The sequence below is a fragment of the Mchenga conophoros genome, linkage group LG3 (assembly GCF_057382185.1).
Source record: "Mchenga conophoros isolate Kocher_MC1m ecotype Shallow Benthic linkage group LG3, M_conophoros_male_GT1.1, whole genome shotgun sequence".
In the NCBI taxonomy this organism is placed as follows: Eukaryota; Metazoa; Chordata; class Actinopteri; order Cichliformes; family Cichlidae; genus Mchenga; species Mchenga conophoros.
Window position 1 is genome coordinate 48594093 of NC_140528.1, and position 23840 is coordinate 48617932.

Consider the following 23840-nt stretch of genomic DNA (forward strand, 5'->3'; position numbering starts at 1 on the left):
GGTCTTCAGATGTGGCAGAAGCGAGAGAGGAAAACATACTATGATGCTGTTTTGTCAGTACCAGGTATAATTTCTGGCTGTCCGCTTAGGGCTGTGTTACATAAACAGTCCTCAGGATGACGCAAATTTGTGTAAAGCAGTTTGTGAAGTCAGCACTTTTTGCCAGCTATGAGAGAATATATCTGCTCTAATACTTTGCCAATATTAATATTGGGAAATATCACTCAGCCTGTCTGATGACTCACCAACATCAGAGATGCTTCAATTCATCTTCACTACTATCCTTCATCAGATGCGCAAACACTGTCATCATGCTGTGAATATACACTACAGCTAAAAATTGGATTTATTTATTTTTTATATACAGGTCAGTCTCAGTTATTTGGTCCTTCTCAGCCATTTGTGGCAAGAGTTGGTGATGGCATCACATTACCATGTCCTTCTTTGGGAAGTAAACTAGAAGTAAGCTGGTGAAAAAAACTAATAACTGAAAAAAGGTTTCTAACAAGTGGCGTGCTGCCATGTTCTCATTGAAGTCTTGCATCACTGATGCATCATGTCTCCCCAAAATACTGTTGATCTCTGCTTCATGTCACATGCTTAAAGAAATCCCTCAATATTCCTTATCTTCCCAAATAAGGGGAGCCATTGAGATTAGGGGTGGGTTTTGATTATCGATTTATCGATTAAAATCGATTCTACCTTGGATTCATTAAAATCCTGAATTGATTTTTAAATATAAATTTATTTTGCCCAAGATGCCAAATCTCAGGTTAAACCTCACAAAATTTCAAAAACCACAAAATAGCTAAGACAGTAAATGAGAGCAGGAACACGGATTCTGCACAAAGACGTAAACACAAAGCGCGGACCCGCCGACGAATCAGAATCAGTAAGATGTCGCCTTTCTCACCTGACGGCACGGACATGGTTGGGGCTGAAAGCCGACAGCTCGCTGATTCTGATGTTTCGGCAGGATGTTCACGCCATTTTTGCGCTGATTCTGAAGCTGTAGGTTTTATCTCTCTCTAAACAATATTGACTGAACCAGCAGCAAAAGAAGATCCAAACTAGGCTTCACATAAACATCGTCATGAATTCCCTCTAACTTTTGCTGTTTTGCTTCCACCACGATAAAAATCACACTTCACGCAGAGCTCTCTCTCTCTCTGTATACTTCAAGAACAGTTTCCCCATCTAAAAATCTGTTTTCTGCATTATTTGTTTGCTTGTTATGCACAAGTCTACCGTTGTTTACAGCGCTGTGGGCCGCTGTTTTTTTTTCCTTTTACTTACTTCCGAAAAGAAAGTTTCATTTCTGCTGTTAAACACTGAACAAATTTAAGCTTTTTAAAATTATGCTAAATTGCAAAACGCTTAGCCGTGTCTCCAATAAAACCTCTGTAACTTTGCTCTGCTTCACTTCAGCAGCATCAGGTAATGTTTATATGTTGATTAATGTTTTTCTTTAGTTTTTGATCCACTGCAGAATATTTGTATAAAATCCCAGGCCAGGAAAATCACCTTCACGTTTTTCTGTGTTTTATCATCAGTTACTTTGACACAAAGGCATCTGCTGTGATGCTCACACCTTTGGCAAAGTCTTGCAAGTGTCAGCTTTCCTTTTATAGATATAAATATGTAAATGTACTGATGCATGATCTGAATTATAATATTTCTGACTGTCTGAGGCAAAATTTCCCCGATTCAAATCGAATCGAATCAGATCGAAACAGATCGAATTGAATCGAATCGGAATCAAATCGCTTCTAGAAATCAGTGACGATACCCAGCCCTAATTGAGATCACCACAGTGAAAATAACAAAAACAGTGACAGGTAGTGAAACAGCTCTAGTCTCTCTGGAATGATATAAAAACCTGCATCTGAGATGGAAACAAAGTTAAAAATATGAAGCAATGAAAATAGAAAACAAAATGATGATATTTAGAGTAGACCTCAAAAATCCTTACAATTTGACAGCCATTCTTTTGGATTTAAGACATTTTCTTATACTTGTCTGTAATTTTGTATTTCCTAGAACGCCTGATTTTAATATTTCTAGTTTCTGGTTTTTCGCTGTTTTCATGTCTGTTCCAGTCTGTGTTCTGTCTTCAGCATCTCCTATTGTTTGTATGATCTTTATTTTGTCTCCCCAGTGTGTGTCTCATGTCTGTTTTCCCTCAGTCCCAGTGACAAGCCCACATATCTTAATTGAGTTTCAGTGTGTGTTACCTCCTGTTTTATTTAGGTCTCTCATCCTGTGTGCATTGTGTTCAGTTTTGCATCCTCTGTCTCTTTATTTGTAATTAGACTTGTTATAAAAAAGTTCTTGTTATGCTTTTTCCTGTATACGAACTGCACATTTAGTGGAGGAAGAAACTAGAAAAATTGAATATTCTAAGAAAACAGCTCACATTTTGAAAGCACTTGCTAGCAATAAAAGCTAAAATATGACGTGTCAAAACAGTGAGGCAAATGCTGAATGTCCTTTTGTTGGCCAGGTGGACAACAGAAGGAGTCATACACCCTGAAGGCGTCAGGTTTGTCTTGTGACCTCTTTCTTGTGGTAGACAGGAACAATTTTTTGGAGTAGAACAAATAATTTGTGTAAGATCTTAATGTAAAGTCTGATCATTTTGTAAATAATAGTTGTTTAGTTGTTCAAAAAATGCCGAGGGACTGTCTGTACTTTAATTTAAATAGTTGTGTAAATTTTGCATAATTTAAAGTATGCATTTGCATTTCAAGTCATGAAAAGGTTTTCCTACTCTGATGTGTGTGTGTTTTCATGTCCATTGTGTTAATGCTGATGGAGAGTGTGTGATGAGGACCCAAATGCAGCCATGGAGCCGAACAGAAGTTTAAACAGAAAGCGAGCCTTTATTAAGGCGATGGAGCAGATACAAGGGAAGATGAAAATCCTAAACATAAACAAAAACTTACACTGGAAATAATACTAGTGAAAGTGGTGCACAGAACATGGGAACATGAAGGACACCGGGCACAGGAACAGGTGCATGACGGGAACATAACAGACACTCTGATGGTGGACAAAGTGAAACTGACACCATGTACACATGAGGGTGATGAGGGGAAGTGGAGACACGTGGGAACACAGCTGGACTTAATGCACTTAATGACAAGGAGGAGTGAAACAGAACCTGATGCATACGGGACAAGACTCTCACAATAAGAAAAGAAACAGACTAAGGCTACGTTCACACTGCAGGTCTTAATGCTGAATTCTGATTTTTTGATTAAATCTGATTTTTTTTGTCTGCTTGTTCACACAACAAATAAAATGCGACAGCAAACGCGCTCTAGTGTGAACCCTCAAAGTGTCCCAGTTGCGCAAAAGAAGACGTCACACACAACGCACTCTGTTTAGACCCAGACCAAACAGTATTGTTTGACTGATGGCCCTTAGTATAAAGACTTGTGTCGGACTTTATGTTTCCCAATTTTGCTTTAAATTATAAAGTTATTTTGTTATTTACATATGGCCTAATAATGATCCTTATTGCTGTTTTAGAGGAGAGCTGCTTCAAAGGATAGTTGCAGATTTCTGTCAGAATCTGCAGATTATACAATACAAATAAAAAGTTCATGTTTCTCCAACGTTGTGTTCCCAACAGTTTTGCTAACATCTACACTGGATCGACAGGAAGCGTTCACAATGTTTTCTCCGGAGCTGATAATTGGCGTCTGTCTTGTGTCAGTGACGTAAAAGACGGACTTAATGCGACCTGACCATTCAAACAGCAGTCGCTTTCTAAAACATCAGCAGTGTAAACGTAGCCAAAGACTTAAGGCACACAAACTTTATGCTGGAAGCACACAACAGAGAGACAGAGAGACCTGGGGAGAACAACGAGAGACCAAGACAACCAGGGCGCAAAAGAGAACTGACTAAATAAACAAGTGATTAAGAACTACAAAACAAATGATTGGACTAAGAAGCAAAAGTATAAGCTAGATTTAAATGACATTATAAACTCAAAGACCATACAATAAAGTATCACCATTCAAAAGTCCCAAAAATATAAGCTGGGAAACAGGCCAAGAGATCCAAACAAATACAATATGTCAAAATGAAAAACAAAAAACAAATCAGATATGTGAGGTTGTGCTGAAAACAATGACACCAAACAAGGCAAGGTAAGCAGATTTTTCAAAGGTTAAATATAAAGGTAAAATCAAAATTAGTCAAAAAATTGCCAAATATACCTTTGACCCTAGAGGATTAAATCAATACACCCATAACAAATTATGTAAAATACTTAACAGATATTAAAAAATAATTATAACAAGAAATGCTTCGATTATTTCTTTTTTATCGTTGAAGTTTCTGATGATTACTGAAGTTTTACTACTTTCAACTGAATTTGAAATTTACGAAATTCATATAAGTCTCTTCATTTCAGCTCCTCTGTATAAAGAGCCTAAATGTACCAGTCTATAGTTTTGTTGATAATAGATCTAGATCAGAGAATATTTCCTGTTATGGACAAATTTCTTGATTGCATCCAAGATAAAATAAACTTGATGTTCTGCACATAAGTGACTGCCATTTGTACAGGCCCTGGTTGCATCATGCTTGCAGTGATCTGGGAAGCCTCATTTATTTGGCAAGAAGGTCATTCAGTTTCACTATTTTTCCACATTCATATTTGTCCCATGGCTGGCTGCTCAGCCAGGTCATGTAATCGGTCTTCAAACAGACCATTAGACATTACTGCTATAACTCCAAGGCTGAGCAGGTGACCCATATAATGAAGGACACAGCAGGACTGGGTTTGAGTCTAGACTATTTCTTGTGTGCTTTTCCCCTCACCCTCTCCACCTCTGTACTGTCAGCACTGTCCTGTCCAATAACAGCAAAAGGCCTCATGTTATAAAAACTCTTGATCAAATTCCAATCTTCCTCTTTTCTAAATTTACCCCTTGTCTTTGGTCTGCAATAAAAAAAAAAACTATAAAAAAAAAATTAAGAAATAATAATAATAATTCCCCAAAAATCGTCTTTTCATTTACATGCTACTTTTTCAAATAACATTACATGAATGCTATCTCATTTGACTGAAACATTTAAGTCTTGATGTACAAACAGATTCAATGGACAGAAAACATTTAAATTGAAAATTCGGCACTGCAGCTGTACCTTCCAGCACTACAGTAAAGGCAAAAAAATGAACGGTATCTGCACAACAGAGTATGCAGAAAAACTACATAGAAAACATGATGCACTTTAGTGTAGTGGACAGAGTTGACATCTTTTTAAGTCCTCAAAACTGTTTCTCTCTTTTACTTTACAGTTTCTCCTACAATTCAGTCTCTCAAGTTTATTCACCTGCCTAAAATATTACAGAAAAAGTCATGTTATGCCCCCTGCAGCACCATAGCAGACCTAACAACAACTCCATGAGTGCTTACTCTTAAGGTGGAAAGACAGTGAAGAAACACTGTTGTTGTTCATTTGAAGCTTTATTGCAGTTCTACTTGTTTTATAACATTGACCAGTTTCCTGGCAACATGCTCAAAGTTCATAAGGAAGATTTTCACACACACACACACACACACACACACACACACACACACACACACACACACACACACACACACACACACACACACACACACACACACTGGATATCTGTAAGTTTCACTAACTCGGTAATGATTTATTAACTCAGACTGCATGTTCTTTTCAAATGAATGCCACATCATGCAGCAGGTATGTTGTATTTTAAATTAGTTTTTATAGTTTTAAATTAGTTTCTAACTAATCTTCTTTTAATGTCTAAGAGCATACTGCCACATACAAAATATGTGTAATACATCTTCTAGTACGGAATAGCAGGTCTACACTTAGAGCTAAGGTACACATTTAACCATGACGTTATCTATGTTTGTATCTATGTCGAAAAGCTTAAAGTTGGCTGACTAGCAAATTGTTTTCTAATCAATATTTTTCAAATAAATAAGTGTTTAATGTCTGACTTTATATATTTCATTTAAAGATATTAAAACTATGACCTGATATTGGAGAATATCAAAGAAAACGTTTTTTGTTTTTGTTTTTCTTTAGTAAATCATTTTATAATTCTGACAATTTTAGAACAATTTAAAAATGATCTTAAACTATCAGTTAATGCATGTGTAACTGCCACAGAGACCTCAAGGACATTTGAATTGAATGTGAAAGTATGAAACAGACCATGTTTTATTGTTTTATTACTAACAGTTTCTTTGTGTTATTATTTGTTCTTTCCATTTTCAGAGCTGCATAATTCATTCATCACACTGCATTCTGGTTGTCCCTCTTCTTCTACATTTTTGTAGGTGCCCTCTAACATAACATCATAGTTATTGTTTGTGAGTGTGGGTGTTTATAAAATTAATGGCTCAAATTTTCTAATTTACTGATATGGCAAATAATTATCTTTTATTACTTTTTTCTGTTCTCTGTGCCTAGACAAAAGGTTTAATGTTTCCTCTCAATGTTTTTTTTATTCTTTAAAGGTGCAATTCTAGAAGCTATAATGTGTCTAGATTATAACTGAATCTGGAATTATAATAAGTGGCAAAAGTCCTGACTTTCTTCACTCAAGTAGAAGTATGTAGGTCACCTGCAGAGAATGATAATGTAAAAGAAATAATTATTTTCTATTACCTACATTGTAGAGGGCAGCTTTGCCTCCGAGACTCAGCAGAAAAATGAGTACAGTCAGGGGTTAAAGTGGGATCCAGCAGATGGGGGAACCCTAAAGTTTGTGTACTGTCTCAGCACAGGGAAAAAAAACAGAAACTAACATTAATTTCTGATGTGGGCTGGACTGCTGCTCTTTGTGGATTTACACAACTGAATTCAACAAGATCTCAGCGGATGTTTCAGAGCTGATTTCCATCTTTTACACTGACAGTACACTGTTTGTGCTGTCAGTCATGAAAAAAGAAAAAGCAAATCCTTCCATTGACATTTAGATTTCTTGGAAGTTCTCATTCATAAATAAATTGATAAACTGATCTTTTTATCTCAGGTCAGTCTCGGTTAATTGGTCCAAATCAGCCAATTATTGCAACAGCTGGAGAAGACATCACTTTGCCATGTCACCTGATACCAGGAGAAAATGTTGCTGCAATGACTTTGGAGTGGGCAAGACCTGACCTGGACCCCAGATTTGTGCTTGTGTGCCGTGCAGGTCAGGAACTCATAAATAGAAAAAATCCATCCTACATAGGTCGATCATCATTGTTCACTGATGAGCTGAAACATGGAAACATTTCATTGAAACTATCCAAAGTAAAACCTGCAGACGAGGGCAGATACAGATGTTACATCCCAGAGAAGGATGAAGAAGTTTTTATCGATCTTGTGGTCGGTAAGTGGATGAATTATATATGTTATGTGTGCACAGAGCAGTTTGGACTAGTATTTGCAATAATGCCTTGATTCAGCCAGTGAGTTACACCAGCTTGGAAACTGCAGTCTGTATCAGATTCAAATATTACCATTGCATTTTTAGTGATTTGCATTACTGATCAGCATTTTAAATTGTACATTTCATCCAGCGTCAGGTGTTGTCTCCTCACCTGTCATCAGCTTAGCAAACCTTGATAAAGCCATCAGTGGAGTGGTGTTACAGTGTGAGTCTGCAGGCTGGTATCCAGAGCCTGAGCTGCTGTGGTTGGACGGTGAGGGAAACCTCCTCTCTGCTGGACCTACAGAGACCCTCAGAGGTCCTGATGACCTCTATAATGTCAGCAGCAGAGTGACTGTGGAGAAGAGACACAGCAACAACATCACCTGCAGAGTCCAACAGAGGAACACCAACCAGAGCACAGAGACACACATACATGTTCCAGGTAAATCTAGTTTATAAAATGTATGATATGCTCGATTTTGGTTTGAATGAACCAGAATCTTTTAAAATAACATGTAATTCTGTTTTTATTGTTTCAGATGAATACTTCCAGCTCAACTCCAGCTCTGCTGCTCCCATCATCATTGGTGTGGTTGTTAGTTTGGCTCTAAGCATCATCTTGATTTTAATTGGAGTTTTTTTCATCTGGAGACGAAACAAAACAAGTAAGACACAAATTTATTTACCATGTTGTCAAAATTATTATCTAAAGTTTTGCCTACAGGGGTTAAAGCAACACACATGCAAAGTTATAAACCTCTTTGTGTTGCATTAAAAAGAAAACATACAGCATATTTAATTAATTCATATTAAAATGAGATGATAAATGATGTGTTACCATTCTAAAGCCCAGGAGGACATCATGTTGACTTTCTTTTCTAAACGTTTAACAGATGTCTGGAAACCTCACTGCTTACAAAAAAAACAAGAAACAACAAAAACTGAACCGGACCAAGAGCAGGAGACACTCATGACACAGGACATCGAGCCAGTGAGTGATATGACAGAAACAGACAAGACAACACAACCTGTAGGATAAACAGTATGAGAGATTTCATGAATGTGGGGAAAAAATGTTTATAAATAAAATATACAACTTTTTAAAGAAAAGAAAGAGACAACTTTACTGGCAATAAAATGAAAATAAAAGAGTTAAAAATCCTCAGAGGAATAATGTGACGGGAAATATATAGTTGCCATCTTCTGCTGTATGAATAGATGGTATTTTTTATCCTAATATTCAAATATTTTTTTCTGTCATGTTTTCATTTTACAGAACATTATGTAACAACCTAAATTATTCTGTTCATGTCTTCTCTCAGTCTGGAGGCTCATCAGCTCTCAAAAAACATCAGCAACTGATGGAGAAAAACATGAAAGAGGAGGAATCCAGTAAAACAGAGGTTAGCAGAAGTTTATTAAACACATTTATGCTTCTTGTTTGTGTGAAATATTTTTATACTTTTTATAATCCTGAGGGAGCAGTTTACAGGTTATTGATGAGGTTAAGATTATGAAATAGAAAGAACAAAAAAGTTTAGGTTATTTGGAACATTTGCATTTTAACCTGTAATCTGAAAACTGGACTGAAACTTTGATAAAGTTACAAAAACACAGACACCAGATTATCAATTATTTTGTTTTATATTTATATAAACTGTGCATGAACACATGCATGTTTCTTTTACCATAAAGATATTTATAGAAACACAAATCCTCAGCTTGCTCTCAGATTCAGTGACATTATTGGAGTTCAGGGTCAGTCAGAGGTCAGATTTCCTGTTTGAGCTCTTTAAGGAAGAGAGATTTGAAAGCAAACAGAAAATGTGTGAACAGTTTTGGAGACGTGTTCAGACTGTTATGTTTGACAGCAGAGGCGGAGCCAGACATTTGAAACACCCGGGGCTTAGCCCAAAGAGTAGTATGCATGTGGGATTTTTTTTTTTTTTTTTTTTGGGGGGGGTGTAGAAATGACTGAAAGATTAATAGGCTCTGTTCAAAAAAGAATGACTTCATATAGGGAAAAATATATATCACATGTGCAGGACACCTTAAACTAGTTTTTTAATTAAGCAGCAAGGCAGAACAAGGTCAGGGCTGTATCAAGACACGAGGACTAAACCCCAATTCAACCAGACCCAGAACTGATCCAGAATTAAAACAGGACTACAACAGTTCAAAATCAGGACTACTGAGGACTTAACCAAGACAGAACCAGAATCAGAACTAGATGATAGTAGCACTAAAAATCATCATAGACCTGCACTACATTTATTTTTTAATTCTACCAAAGTCCACTATTTAGATTGAGAAAAGTTTATATAATTATTTAGCCTTGTTGTGCAAACAAGCCTGCATAACTTAATAAATATAGAATTTGAAAAATAACAAACCTAAAAAGAAACACTAGGTACGAGATACATGAGGACCTGTGATACGGTGATACTTTTGGTAAACAACCATTTGACTAACATGTGTGTCTCACCTGCTCTTGTTCATCTCTGTTCCTCTCTCTCCCTCTGTGTGCTGACAATCATCAAATATACAGTTGAAACCAGATATTTACAAACTCTTCAGATCAAAACACAAACACTTTTTAATTGTAACATCAAATCAGACTAAATGTTTATTTTTTTAGATTGATAAATATAAAAACATATTTGTTAACTTTAAGAGTAAAGAGAGAAACTGTCTGTATTTCTTAATTGCAAATGGCACCAAATTGTATTCAAACTTGAGCCACATTTATGGAGCTCCACAGTTCTGTTCCTGGTGTTTTGGTTGATATCTCTTGATTTTCCCATGTCAAAGAAACAGGCTCTGTGTTTTGCCTTATATGCATCCACAGGTGTGCCACCAATTTACTCACATGGACTCTGCTAACCTATCAGAAGCTTCTTCAGCTCAGAATGGAATCGTCTGCAGTTTTCTTATTAATTAACAATAAACTTAGTGTACATGTACTCCTAAATTTGATGAAAGTGATAAAAAATAGACAGCTCTGTCTCTCTTTATTCTGACATTTAACTAATTCAAAATATATTTCAATATTTATCTAAAACAAAAATTTACTCTAAATTGATGTTGTACAGTAAAAATGTTTTCTCCCTAAAGTGTAAATATCTGGTTACAAATGTGAATATCCTGCTGTGTACTGAAATCCCTCTTGTTTTGCATAGAAATATACTGAACAACATACAAAGCATAATATATAAAATAACATTTACCTGAGTTTTTTCTTTGAAAGAACCCTCTAATGTCCATTCTTATGTTTCAGTACATAACTGAAACCGATTTAGTCGGGGAGGGTAAGAACTGAAAATATGAAATAAACACACGTAAGCTAAGACTCTAAAAAAAATAGCATTTGTTCGGCTTTTCATTTCGCCATTTGTTGATTCACTTGAAGAGCAAGTAAAATAATATTGGTCAAGTGATCAGTTTGATATCAATCTTTCGTGATGCACCGTCATATTTACATTATTTGTACGGTACGAATGATTTGCTTTGGTACCTGGTCAAACTTAAGCTCTCCTTAGTATGGCTGGCTCTGTTTCTCCAACAGCGCACTCACAGGCGGCAGCTGCCCCGCCCCCTCGCTCAGTCGCTTAGTGACTGAGCTCGGATCATACCAATATCAGGGGGGGATTCACGCACAGTCGTAAATTCCCACAGTGTGCACTATGTGCTTCGAATATTGTGTGTACTTTTTGTTTTATACAGTTGTCAGCCAGGCATCTAACTATGAAAAAATTACACTCCAAAATACCCCGGGCTTCTGACAAAACAACCCGGGCTTAAGCCCCGTAAGCCACCCCCCCGCTCCGCCCCTGTTTGACAGTCCAGATAGTTTTGTTCAGGCTGAACCTTTGTGTTGATCTGTTTGTCTGTTAGTTGGAGAAAAACCAACATGCAGCTGAGGAGAAGCTGAAGGAGGAACATCATCACCTGCAGAAGAAACATGCAGAGATCAGAAACATGAAGAAAGAAGTAAACACACACAGACTGTTGTTTTGAACACTTCAGCACAAACACACATTCATTTACTGGGACCTCGCTCTGTCCTCAACCATAAACAAACAAACATGCAGCACATTTACATTTATTATTTATTCTATTGGCTTTTTAATGGCAGGAAAGGAAACAAGGACCCAAACTGAGTGTGTAAAAACAGATTTGTATTACAAACACAGACAAAGACTCACATCCACACAATAAGAGACAGCGGAGACGGAAATTCAAGGTTTGCTGCAAAAACCTCTGAAATCATTCAGCAATCACAGAACAGAAGTTAAAGCCAAACAACCCGAACATTTCAGAGACTTTCTGGACTCTTATTTCCTCGTCTCACAGTTCACACAGAAGAAAAAAATATATATATACTTTTTAAATCAAAGTGCAAATTCCTGAAAGGAAACAAAAATACTTTGATGATTTTGTACAAAGTGTTTTGGTCAGACTAGTTTCCTCTGACTTCAGTCTCTGCTGTCTGTGATCAGGAGGAAAACCAGGAAGCTGACAAGATGTTGGAAGATGATAAAAAACAGGAATTCCAGCAGGAGGCAAAACAACCAGATGTCACAGAAGTGGAGAGGCCCCTGAAAACCCCAGAGCATGAGACCCCCAAAAGGACAAACACATTTGTGGCCACGAATCAGACAAGAGCAAAAGAGAGCGCTGGATGGAGACACCCAGCAGGCACAGAGCAGAAGCCCCAGGAGTCTGTGGTTACGAGCTCACAGCCTCAGCCAGCAGCCGACTGCACCACAGCATACCGACCTCTGAGCCCAAAGACCCAGGATCCAAGGGCCTCCCACACCCCAACAGGGGTCCATCAGAGCCAGGGGGGCCAAACCCGACCAAGCAGCTGCCAGGTACTTTTGAGATCGACTCAAATTTTGATAAAGTTTACAAAAACATTGACACCAGATTTTAAATGATATAATTTTTATATTCTATCTACACTGTACACGAACACATGCATATTTCTTTTACCATAAAGATATTCTCAGAAATAGAAGTGTTCATCATGCTCTCATATTCACTGCATTAGGAAGGTGGATCTACATCTTAAACTGGCTGTGAATGTAGAGACCTTAAAGCAGAAACTTTTTCAACAAAGTAACTCAAACAGTTCTCACAAAGTGCAGACGAGGCCTCCACAGGAACAGAGTCACAGGGTTTATCACAGAATGCAAAATAAAAAGAAGTTAAAGCCAAAAACCTGAAAATGCCAGTAACCTTTAGAACTCTTATTTCCACGTCTTACAGTTCAAAGCAAAAAAAAAAAAGAATGGAGTCAAAAATAAAGTTTGATTTTTTTAATCTTAACTATTTAACTCTTAATAAATAAGATATCATAAATGTATATTTTTATTATAGCACAAAGTTATGACAGGTAACAGAAATACTTTGGTGATTTTGAACAAACAGTTTTGGTCAGACTAGTTACTCTGACATCAGTTTGTACTGTCTGTGATCAGGAGGAAAAACATGAAGCTGACAAAAAGTTGAAGGAGGATAAAAAACAGGATTTCCAGCAGCAGGAGAAAAAAACACCCACCAAAGAATTTTGGAAACAGGTAAATACAGACAGACAAACACACGTTTTCAACACTTCACTGACTTATAGTCATTCATGGGTCTAGAATTAAAAACTGCAGATTATGAACATTTCATTAAGAAGGAATTTGAAACTTCAGTTATTTCTATGATTCATATTATAACATTGAGTCTCAGCATTGTGTCATGTCTATAACTTAATTTGTTCATTTTTGTTGTTTAACCATTTTCCCATTTTTTAAATAGTTTAACTCCATTTAGCAGTTTATTTCTCGTATTTGGAACATTTGCATTTCAATTTGTAATCTGAAAACTGGACTGAAACTTTGAGAAAGTTACAAAAACACAGACACCAGATTATCAATTATTTTATTTTTATATTTATATAAACTGTACATGAACACATGCGTGTTTCTTTTACCATAAAGATATTTATAGAAACACAAATCTTCAGCTTGCTCTCAGATTCAGTGACATTATTGGAGTTCAGGGTCAGTCAGAGGTCAGATTTCCTGTTTGAGCTCTTTAAGGAAGAGAGATTTGAAAGCAAACAGAAAATGTGTGAACAGTTTTGGAGACGTGTTCAGACTGTTATGTTTGACAGTCCAGATAGTTTTGTTCAGGCTGAACCTTTGTGTTGATCTGTTTGTCTGTTAGTTGGAGAAAAACCAACATGCAGCTGAGGAGAAGCTGAAGGAGGAACATCGTCGCCTGCAGAAGAAACATGCAGAGATCAGCAACATGAAGAAAGAAGTAAACACACACACACACTGTTGTTTTGAACACTTCAGCACAAACACACATTCATTTACTGGGACCTCGCTCTGTCCTCAACCATAAACAAACAAACATGCAGCACATTTACATTTATTATTTATTCTATTGGCTTTTTAATGGTAGGAAAGGAAACAAGGACCCAAACTGAGTGTGTAAAAACAGATTTCTCTTACAAACACAGACAAAGACTCACATCCACACAATAAGAGACAGCGGAGACAGACATTCAAGGTTTGCTGCAAAAACCTCTGAAATCATTCAGCAATCACAGAACAGAAGTTAAAGCCAAACAACCTGAACATCTCAGAGACTTTCAGGACTCTTATTTCCTCGTCTCACAGTTCACACAGAAAAAATTACAGATACAAAGTAAATAATAAAATAAATGAACAAGCACAAAGTTTTGAAAGGAAACAAAGTCCGATCATTTTGAACAAACTGTTTTGGTCAGACTAGTTTCCTCTGACATCAGTTTCTACTGTCTGTGATCAGGAGAAAAAAAAGGAAGCTGACACAAAGTTGAAGAAGGATGAAAAACAGAATTTCCATCAGGAGATAAAACAACTAAACGTCACAGAACATGTGAAAGAGGTAAATACAGACAGACAAACACATCACTGACTTACAGTCATTCATGGGACTAGAGCTAAAATCTGGATCATGAACATCTCACTGAGAAAGAATGAAAATGTTTACTTACTTCTGTGATTCATATTAAGACCAACAATATATTTGTGTTTCTTAGCATTAACTCACTTCACTGAATTCTTTCTTATAAACATAGTTTCTTAGCTATTTATTTAACGTTTATTAAATATTTTAGCAACTTTTAGCAAACACATTTTCTAACAAGGTCCAACTATTTTACATCATCATCTGTCACACACTAATCTGGATTTTTTTTGTCTCTCTCTCAGCAACAGTCAAACAAACCTAACACACCACAGAGAGGTGACATTATTTTAGACGAGGTCGACAGACATGGTCACCATATCTGTCTGAAAAACACTTCCAGTGAGGTACTGCTGCTTGCATGCTGGTGAACAATGAGTACTACCTAAACACAAACAACATGTTTTGTGTTTGTATTCAGAAATATTTCTGAAACAAGGTCGTTTTCACTTGTAGATACAACACAAAGGTGGAAATGACACACTTTTATTTATAAACACAACATCTATGAAGTCAAATTCATCATTGCCCCCCCCCCCTTTTTCATTCTCTTTTTTTTTTTTTTTTTTTTTAACTTTTTATTTTATTTATTTGAACAACTCACCTGTCCATTACGCATACAGTTTCTTCAGAATAACAGAATACAAAGAGAGTCACAAACTCAAGACAGTGAAATTAGAAAGAAAAAGAAACAAACAAATATATATGTATAAAAATATAGATACATATAGAATAATAATTAGAAAAATAAGATAAAGGAAAACAAAAGGAAAAAAAGGAAACATGCCTGTGGTGTCAAACATTTCCATCGTTCATTTCACTTTTTTTTTCTTCTTGTATGCTCATCTTCATTCAGTTCAGTCTGTTTTTTCCCCTTCCGTTGTACGTCAACCATTTTCCCCAGTCCTTCAAAAAGCGTTCTTCCTTTAATTTCAGTTTATATGTAAGGTTCTCCATCTCCATAATGTCCTCCACAATTGCTACCCACTGCTGCTTTCCTGGTGTTTCTGTCTTAAGCCAGTTTTTGGTGATGGCCTTCTTTGCTGCCAAAAGGAGAATCTTAGCCAGGTAACGATCCTTTACATCTACAGTACCTTCCAAGTACCCTAGATACAAAACAAGGCAGGTTCTAGGAATAATATAACCTAATATATCACAGAGAGCCGAGTGAATTTTAACCCAGAAAGTGTGAATTTTTCTGCATTTCCAGAAAATGTGTGTATGGTCTGGTTCATCCCATCCACACAGCCTCCAACATTGTTGTTGTGTATTGGTTTGTTTATTTTTAATCTTAGGTGTAATAAAATAGCGAATTTGATTTTTCCAGATGAATTCTCTCCACCTCAATGAGTGAGTTGTATTCTTATGTTCTTTCCATGTTTCATACCACACCCTCTCAGTGATTTCTTCACTCAGCTCTCTTTCCCATTTTACTTTAACATATACAGTTGATTCCTGTCTTGATTCCATCAAACATTTGTATAGGGTAGACACTGTTTTTGGAATAACACTTTTATATGCCAGTATATTTATTTTTATAATAGGATGGATTTTGTCTTCCTCTATTTTTATGTTTTTATTAAAGTAATCTCTCACCTGTAAGTATCTGAAAAAATCCTTGTTATTTAAGTTGTATTCCCGTTTTAATTCTTCAAAACTTTTAATTTCTCCTTTTTTGATTAATAAACAAAATGCTGTGATTCCCTTTTCATTCCAATTTTTAAAACCAAGATCCAATTTTCCTGGTCTAAATTCTTCATCGAAGGCTATCCATTTTAGCAAACCAAGCTCTTTGCCAATCCTGAACTCCCTTACTGTATCATACCATACATTTAATGTAAAGGATATTATCGGGTTCCTATCTTGGTCTTTAGTTACGTATTCAGGGGTCTTTTTCATACCCATGTTTGTTTGGATTGGGACATTGAGTGTGGAGAGCTCCACATCCTTCCAGCGAGCCCCGTAATCATCACTACACCAATATGTTATCTGGCGTATCTGTGCAGCACGAAAATATTCTTTTAAATTAGGAAGCGACATTCCTCCTTTCTCCTTAGTAAGCTGTAAAGTAGTGTATCGTACCCTTGGCCGCTTGCCTTCCCAGACAAATCTAGATATATACTTATCCCATTCTGAGAATTGGGTTTGAGGTATGCTTATCGGAAGAGAGAGGAATAAATATAGCAATCGTGGTAAGATATTCATCTTTATCACATTTATCCTGTCACTAAATCCTAACGGATATGTATTCCATCTTTCCATATCCTGCCTTATCCTGTTATTTATATGTCCATAGTTACTTTGATATAGTTTGTCATAGTTTTTGGTTATATTTATACCTAAATATTTAAGGGTTTTTGCCTCCCACTTTATTTCCCATTCCTTAAGATTTTGAGTTGGTATACAATTAAACATTAGAACTTGAGTTTTAAGTATATTTACTTTGTAGCCAGAAAGCGTACCAAATTTTCCTAACATTTCTGTAAGCTGCATAAAAGAGTTTATGGGGTTTTTGAGGGCTATCAACACGTCATCAGCAAATAGACTAATTACATGCTCTTGTCTATTGATTTCTATTCCTGTTATTAGGGCGTCTTGTCTAATCATTTGTGCCAATGGCTCAATATACAAGGCGAATAAGGTTGGACTTAAACAGCAACCCTGTCTAGTTCCTCTCTCTAGTTGGAATGTCTTTGTCAATGAGCCGTTAACTTTTAGTCTTGCAGTCGGTTTGTCATAGAGAGATTTAATACATTGGATTGATTTCGTAGTGAACCCGAACTTTGCCATGGTTAGGTACAGGAATTCCCAGCTGACTCGATCGAAGGCTTTTTCTGCGTCTAAACTTATCAATGCAGCCGGTATCTTGTCTTTATGTATTTGGTGTATGATGTGTAGGGTCCTTCTAATATTGTCTTGTGCCTGTCTATTTTTGACAAAACCTGCTTGGTCCTCATCTATCAGGTCTGGTATAAACGACTGGAGCCTATTTGATAGGATTGTAGTATAGATTTTATAATCAACATTCAACACCGATATAGGCCTGTAATTTTGGCAGTATTCCCTTTGTTTTTGTGGTTTTGGCAGCACCGTGATAATTGCCTCCCTCCAAGAGGGGGGAATCACATGTTTAGTGTGAGTCCAATTAAGAGTCTGGTGGAGTAAGGGTATCAATTCTTTTCCACATTTCTTGTACCATTCGGCAGGAAACCCATCACTGCCTGGTGCCTTGTTTGTTCGTAATTTTCCAATCGCTTTCTGAATCTCCTCTATCGTTATTGGTGCCGTCATGCGATCATTTTGTATTGTTCCAATAGAGGGTAAATCTAAGGAGTCTAAAAATGTTTTAATATCATTTAGGCCATTATTAGTAGGTGCATTTTGTAGATACAGGTCCTTATAATAATCGGTAAAGATACTTTCTATCTCTTCTAGGTTATGTGTCATTTGTTCTGTCTTAGAATTATACAATTTGTTGACTGTTGTTTCTGCCTGTTGTTTTTTTAAACGTCTTGCCAATAGTCGTGCAGCTTTAGGGCCTGATTCATAGTAGCTCTGTTTTACATATCTCGCTTTTACTTCCATGTCATATAAGAGTAAATTATTAATTTTCTTCTTAATATCTTTCATTTGTTGTTGTTGTATCTTGACATCCACCTTGCGTTTGTGTTTATTCTCCAATTGTGACAATTCATCCACATATTCATTATATTGCTTCATTCTTTCTCTTTTAAGGTTACTTGATATTGCGATTAGTTTCCCACGTATAACTGCCTTCAAACAGTCCCATAAAATAATTGGATCGGTTTCACCATTGTCATTTTCTTCTAAATAAGTTTTGACATCTTTTTGTATTTGTTCTACCACAGATTTATTGTTTAATAGCCCCACATTTAATCTCCATATTGTGTTTCTTGGTCTACCTTTAAGATAGATTTTTAAGTAGATAGCACTATGGTCCGACACATCTGCCACTCCAATCCAACAATCTGTTATTATATCTCTATTCCCTTTTTGCATAAAGAAGTAGTCTATTCTTGAATATACACAATGTGTTGCTGAATAATGACTATAATTCCTCTGTAGCGGATGCAAAGCTCTCCAGACATCAAAATAGTTAGTGTCTTCCAATGTATATCTTACTAATTTTGGAATTGAATTTTTATTTTTCTTCAGGCTGGTTGTGTCCAAGTCACTATCTAGTATCACATTAAAATCTCCTCCACATATGCATATACCTTCTGCTTCAAGCACAAGAATATCAAAAATCAATTTAAAGAATTCCTTATTACTTTCAGGGGGGGCATACACATTCATCAATGTGACCATTGTTTGATCAATCACACCCTTGACAATGACATATCTACCTTCCTTATCCTTTATTTCTTTGTGAGATTGAAACTTAAGGGAGTTAGCTATGAGAATTGCAACCCCTCTTTTCCTAGAGTTTTTATGAGAGCTGTAAAAGGTGTTTTTGAACCCAAATTTCCTCAGTTTTTCATGTTCTATTTTTGATAAATGAGTTTCTTGTAGGAAAGTTATCTGTGTCTTCTCCTTTTTCAGTTTAGTCATAATCTTGGCTCTTTTAACTGGGTTACAGATTCCATTAACATTTAAGGACATACACTTTATTTCTTCATGTGTAGTGAGCATTATCCTTTTGTGATCTACCGGCTATCTTTTGAGACCCCCACAGGCACTCCATTGAACCCTTGTTTAAACAAAACATTTTCATCAACAAGTTACAACTTAGTTTAACTATATACAGATAAGAGGACTTCAATAAAGAGGTACCAGCCACCTTCCCCACCTGTTGTTCCTCTCTTTGTTTTTGGGGGGTATGTCTCTCATATTGAAAGGGCCCCCCTCCAGTAATGAGATATGACTCACGAAAGATTGTCACACTCATACTAGTCATTATTGTGTACTGTCCATCCCTAGCCAACTTTGTGTTTCCATATTATCCTACCAGACACACCGTGAATCCATCTTGTTGTTATACGTCTCCTTATACGCCTCTCATGCATGGTTATCGTTATGCTGAAATTCTTGAAGTCTCTCTCGAGCTCGCCTGCTAGCCGCACCAGCATACGTGGGCCGGACCGGTTTCCATGTCGCTGCCCCGATTGACAGACGTCCCTCGGCGCTCGCTCTCTCCCGGCTGTTTATCCCTTTTTCCACGTTGTATCCTCTCGCTTGCAGGTCGTTAGCAGCCTCCTCCGCGTTGCCATAAGTTTTCACTCCATTTGGCCAGTGGATCCGCATCTTGCTGAGAGGAGTCTGGAAGCGGATGCCTTCTTTCTTTAATATCTTTTTGATATTCACGTACGCTTTACGTTCTTGCACCATTCTCGCCGAGTAGTCGTGGTCAAAATAAACCCTGCTTCCGTCCAGAGTGACTATTTTCTTTTCCCATGCCTTTTTAAGTATCATCTCTTTAGTTGTGAATTGTTGGAAATTGACAACGACTGACCTTGGGGGGAGACCCGCTGCCGGTTTCGGGGTTAATGCTCGGTGTGCGCGTTGAATCTGGAGGTTGATGTTAATATTAAGCTCCTCTCTGAGCCAGGCTTCCAGAAACTGGGTCAGCGATTCTGCCTTAGATTCGGCTTCCTCTTGTATTCCGTAGATCCGCAGATTGTTACGTCTGGATCGCAGTTCCAAGTCATCCAATTTGGTCATCATCGCTTTTTGTTCTCTCATTAGTTCTGTCAGGGTTTGATTGGCCTCGTGGCTCCACGTCTCCATTTCTTCCGTGCGCGTCAGCGCAGCTTCTAATTTCCCTTCTTGTTCTTTGAGTTCTGTAGTCATGCTCTTAAACTTCTGGTCGATATCTTCTTTGAATTTAGACAGTTCGTGTTTCATTTGGCCAGTAATTTCTTCTTTGAACGTCGTGAAGTCTGATTTCAATTCATTTTGGAGTGATTGAATTTGTTTGCTAATACAATCCAGTCCGTTTTGAAGCGCGGCCATATTAGCTTCAGGTGCTAGCTTGTCCTCGTTGTTCGGATGTTTTATGTCTTTACCTTGGGTGTCCGTAGTTTTTTTATTCTTTGCTTTTGTTGTCCCTCCGCTCATCTTCCAAAGTTGTTCTGTCTCACGCTTCAATTCGTGTTTTAGCGGAGTTTATCCACTTGGCTTACGGGAGCTCTGTACTTATGCGACCATACTGCTCTACCGCCACACCGGAAGTCCCCCTTCATTCTCTTTTATAGGATATATTGATGGCAGGTTGGAAGTTAAAACTACAGAGCGGCGACCGAACCACCACATACACATTTAAAGAAAACTTTACACTGAAAGCTAAAGAGGAACTCACTGTGAGTCTCTGTGTTACTAGATTCTTCTTTTAGATTCTCTTATTATTACTTTTCACTTGGACATCTGTGACCTTTTTATCGGCTACATTTACAGGTACGGGGAGAAGGTGGCAAGAACCCATATCCTGACAATGCTGATGTGATGTGGGTGGGCATGATCGTATGGGATTCTCCAGACAAGCTAAAGATCGACCTCATCAGCAGCACTGGAGAGCGCCACAGGCTAAAGTGATGCTAAAAAAACGATTACATCATGTAAACTCATCAGGACTCTTTTGATGAATAAAAGAAAAAAAAGAGCAATATTACATTTTATATATTTCATATAATTTGAAGTCAGTGTAACAGTGTTTTTTATTAAATTAACAATATGTAAATAAACAAGGTGATCTTCAATATCAGAATCAATAGATCTTCATTATTCTTTGAGGTGCAACACAAAAACAGTTTTGTTGTAAGGATGTGGATGAAGACGAAGCTTCGCTGTGTCTTTGTAAGCTGAAGATACACGAGTCAAAGCATCACAAAGATAAACTCACAAGATCTTGAGAGAAAAAAAGCATGAATATGTCATTGACCAGTAAATATGTTGTTTTGTGTTTTACAATCTTTAGCACAGACACATGTTTTGGTATTGTATATCAGGAGGTGTTTTTGTAAGTCAGTGCTAAAAGTGAACCATGTTATTGATCTTTTAAATAACTAACATAGTTTAATTAACTAACATAGTTAATGTCATCAAGACAAAAGCACTGAATCAAAAGAAGAACAAACAGGTTGTTGTACTTTTATTTCATGAATGGCCGAGCACTTCAAGTCCTGATATGTGTTATATTCTTATTCTTTTCTTGAACAAAAATATGTTCCACCAATAAGAAGACAGTCTCATGCTTGTTCTCTTTGGATCAGATGAATCCGGATTCTCTCTGAGTGATGATTTTTCAATAAACTCATGAAAAAATACTTTTGAATAACTTCACTAAACAAATTCCCTCTGTGACTGTTGATCAGTTTCTTTTATGTGTGAATGTGTTATTTGTTATGTTGCTCTGTTTTCTAAAAAGTCCCAGCATAAGATGCAGCAACAAAGCTTCTTCTATAGCAGTGTAAATGTGACACACCGTAATGTGTGGTCACATTATGTGATGTTATTTTGTATATTGCACAAGTCTTCAGGTGTGTTTTGTTAAACAAAGGCCTTAATTTTGTGTTTTTTGTTGGAGCTTCAACATGTGGTGTGATCCCTAGTTACACTACAAGGGGGCACCTCCACCCTAGTGAGATGATTTAGTGTGACACTACTGCTGGTCTTCAGATCTGGCAGAAGCGAGAGAGGAAAACATACTATGATGCTGTTTTGTCAGTACCAGGTATAATTTCTGGCTGTCCGCTTACTAGGGGTGTGTTACATAAACAGTCCTCAGTTTTCAATTCTTCCCCTTCTTATATGACGTGACATTATCCGAGTGGTGACAGCTATCATTTAGGAGAATACTGCAGTGGATTCTTGCACCTTAACAGCGGGTATAACTGTTGTAAGTTTGGCTGTAAGCATCATCTTGAATTAAATTCGAGTTTTTTTTCCATCTGGAGACAAAACAAAACAAGTAAGATACAAATTCATTCACCATGATGTCTCAATTATGATCTAAAGTTACATGAGAACAGACATGAAAGGCTGTGTAAATGTTTTTTTTTCTAAACTTCTTTCAGTTTTGTTTTATGAGAAATTTCTTACAGCATTTGAGATGAATTCATTTTAAAAATGAGATAAATGAGAAAAATTAGATGATAAAGGATGTGTTACCATTCTAAAGCCCAGGAGGAAATCATACTGACTTTCATGTCTAAAGTTTTAAGAGGTGACAGACCTTACAAAAAAACCCAGGAAACAACAAAAACTGAAACAGAGCAGGGGACGCTCATGACACACAACATTGTGACAGTGAGTAACAAGATTTCCTATATGTAGAGAAAAATAACGTGTGAAAGGAAAACTGTCATGGTCCCCCGTGCCAGGGTTTTCGCCTCCCTTTGTGAACCCTGGTGACCTCGGACCCCTCTTCCCACACTTGTATGTATCGCACGTGGAAAGTAAAATAAAGGAACTGATCTTTATTATTTCCATCTGCATCTAAGTCCTTCCTACGGCTTGTGACAAAAATAGATAAAAAAAGAAAAGAGAGAAAACTTTATCTACAGTAAAATAAAAACATAGCAGTTAAAAATCATCAGAGCAACAATGTGACAAGACGGGAAATAAATGTTTGCCACCCAGGGGCGGATCTAGAAGGGTGGCATGGGATGGCAAGTGCCACCCTAAAATAATCTCTTGCCACCCCAAGTGCCACCCTAGTTTTGCATATGACAGTGTTGTTTATTAAAAAAGGATAGCATTAACACTTTGACCATAGTTAGCGAATATAAATGCTAAAACTGGATATATTGCATAGTGTTACCCCCCTCCACCATTAACAAATGGTTGAGCCCATAGCTCAAACCGGCTTTTTTCTTGTTTTCTGTAGCAAGCGATGCTTATGATTGTGCCAGAGCACATTTTGAACAACACCATGGGAATTTCAGATTTCACACAGGTGGTTGGTTGTTACACTCTGGAAATGGAATGAATGTGAGTGTTATTAACCCTCTGGGGTCCACGGACACGCTGCACCTCTAAATCACATGACTGACATTTAAGCTGACACAACAACAAGCTGCAGCCACCCTCAGTCTCTATTTCAGCCCATGTTGAAAGTTCGTACTTCAAAGTTTTTAAATTGTAATTACAGGCCAGTAAATCCAGAATTATGATAAAAATTATATAAGCAATGCTTTATTTTAAAATACTGTCATCGTCGTAACGTTTTTTTGTGTGTGGGTTTTGTTTTTTTAAATTTTTTTAACTGTTTTCTAAGGACAGCGCAAAAACAGTAAATAAAGAAGTCTAAGGAGCTTGGAAAGAAAAAAACACTTGTTTAAGTTGCTTGAAGACGTTTCACCTCTCATCCGAGAAGCTTCTTCAGTTCTAGTCATAGCACTTTGTAGATCAGTTTCCCACACATCGATACATCTGTATATATGTA

At 37.0% G+C, this 23840-nt stretch overlaps 1 protein-coding gene across 3 annotated transcripts; it reads left to right on the forward strand.

Moving 5' to 3' along the window:
• The first annotated feature begins 5637 nt into the window (after positions 1 to 5637).
• On the forward strand, positions 5638 to 21921 carry LOC146579132 (uncharacterized). 3 transcript variants are annotated; one of them, XM_085261425.1, is made up of 15 exons: positions 5638 to 5736; positions 6283 to 6340; positions 7043 to 7204; positions 7307 to 7384; positions 7575 to 7868; positions 7966 to 8091; positions 8320 to 8417; positions 8749 to 8829; positions 11321 to 11416; positions 11926 to 12300; positions 12910 to 13008; positions 13646 to 13741; positions 14258 to 14356; positions 14683 to 14784; positions 20852 to 21921. In XM_085261425.1, the coding sequence occupies exons 1-15, from the start codon at positions 5701 to 5703 to the stop codon at positions 20987 to 20989; spliced, it is 1938 nt and encodes a 645-aa protein (XP_085117551.1). In that variant the 5' UTR covers positions 5638 to 5700; the 3' UTR covers positions 20990 to 21921. The 3 variants fall into 3 exon arrangements, with proteins under 3 accessions (XP_085117551.1, XP_085117533.1, XP_085117543.1); XM_085261407.1 differs by having other exon boundaries at positions 7043 to 7384; positions 20852 to 21920; XM_085261417.1 differs by lacking the exon at positions 14683 to 14784 and having other exon boundaries at positions 7043 to 7384; positions 20852 to 21917.
• Positions 21922 to 23840: the final 1919 nt, after the last annotated feature.

Excerpts from the sequence above, each read along its gene's own strand:
- LOC146579132 (XM_085261407.1), top strand. The coding sequence starts at position 5,701 with ATGTTCTTTTCAAATGAATGCCACATCATGCAGCAG. Across the intron at positions 8,092-8,319 it reads CTGGAGACGAAACAAAACAA|ATGTCTGGAAACCTCACTGC; the intron begins GTAAGACACAAA and ends AACGTTTAACAG. Across the intron at positions 13,742-14,257 it reads TCAGCAACATGAAGAAAGAA|GAGAAAAAAAAGGAAGCTGA; the intron begins GTAAACACACAC and ends GTCTGTGATCAG.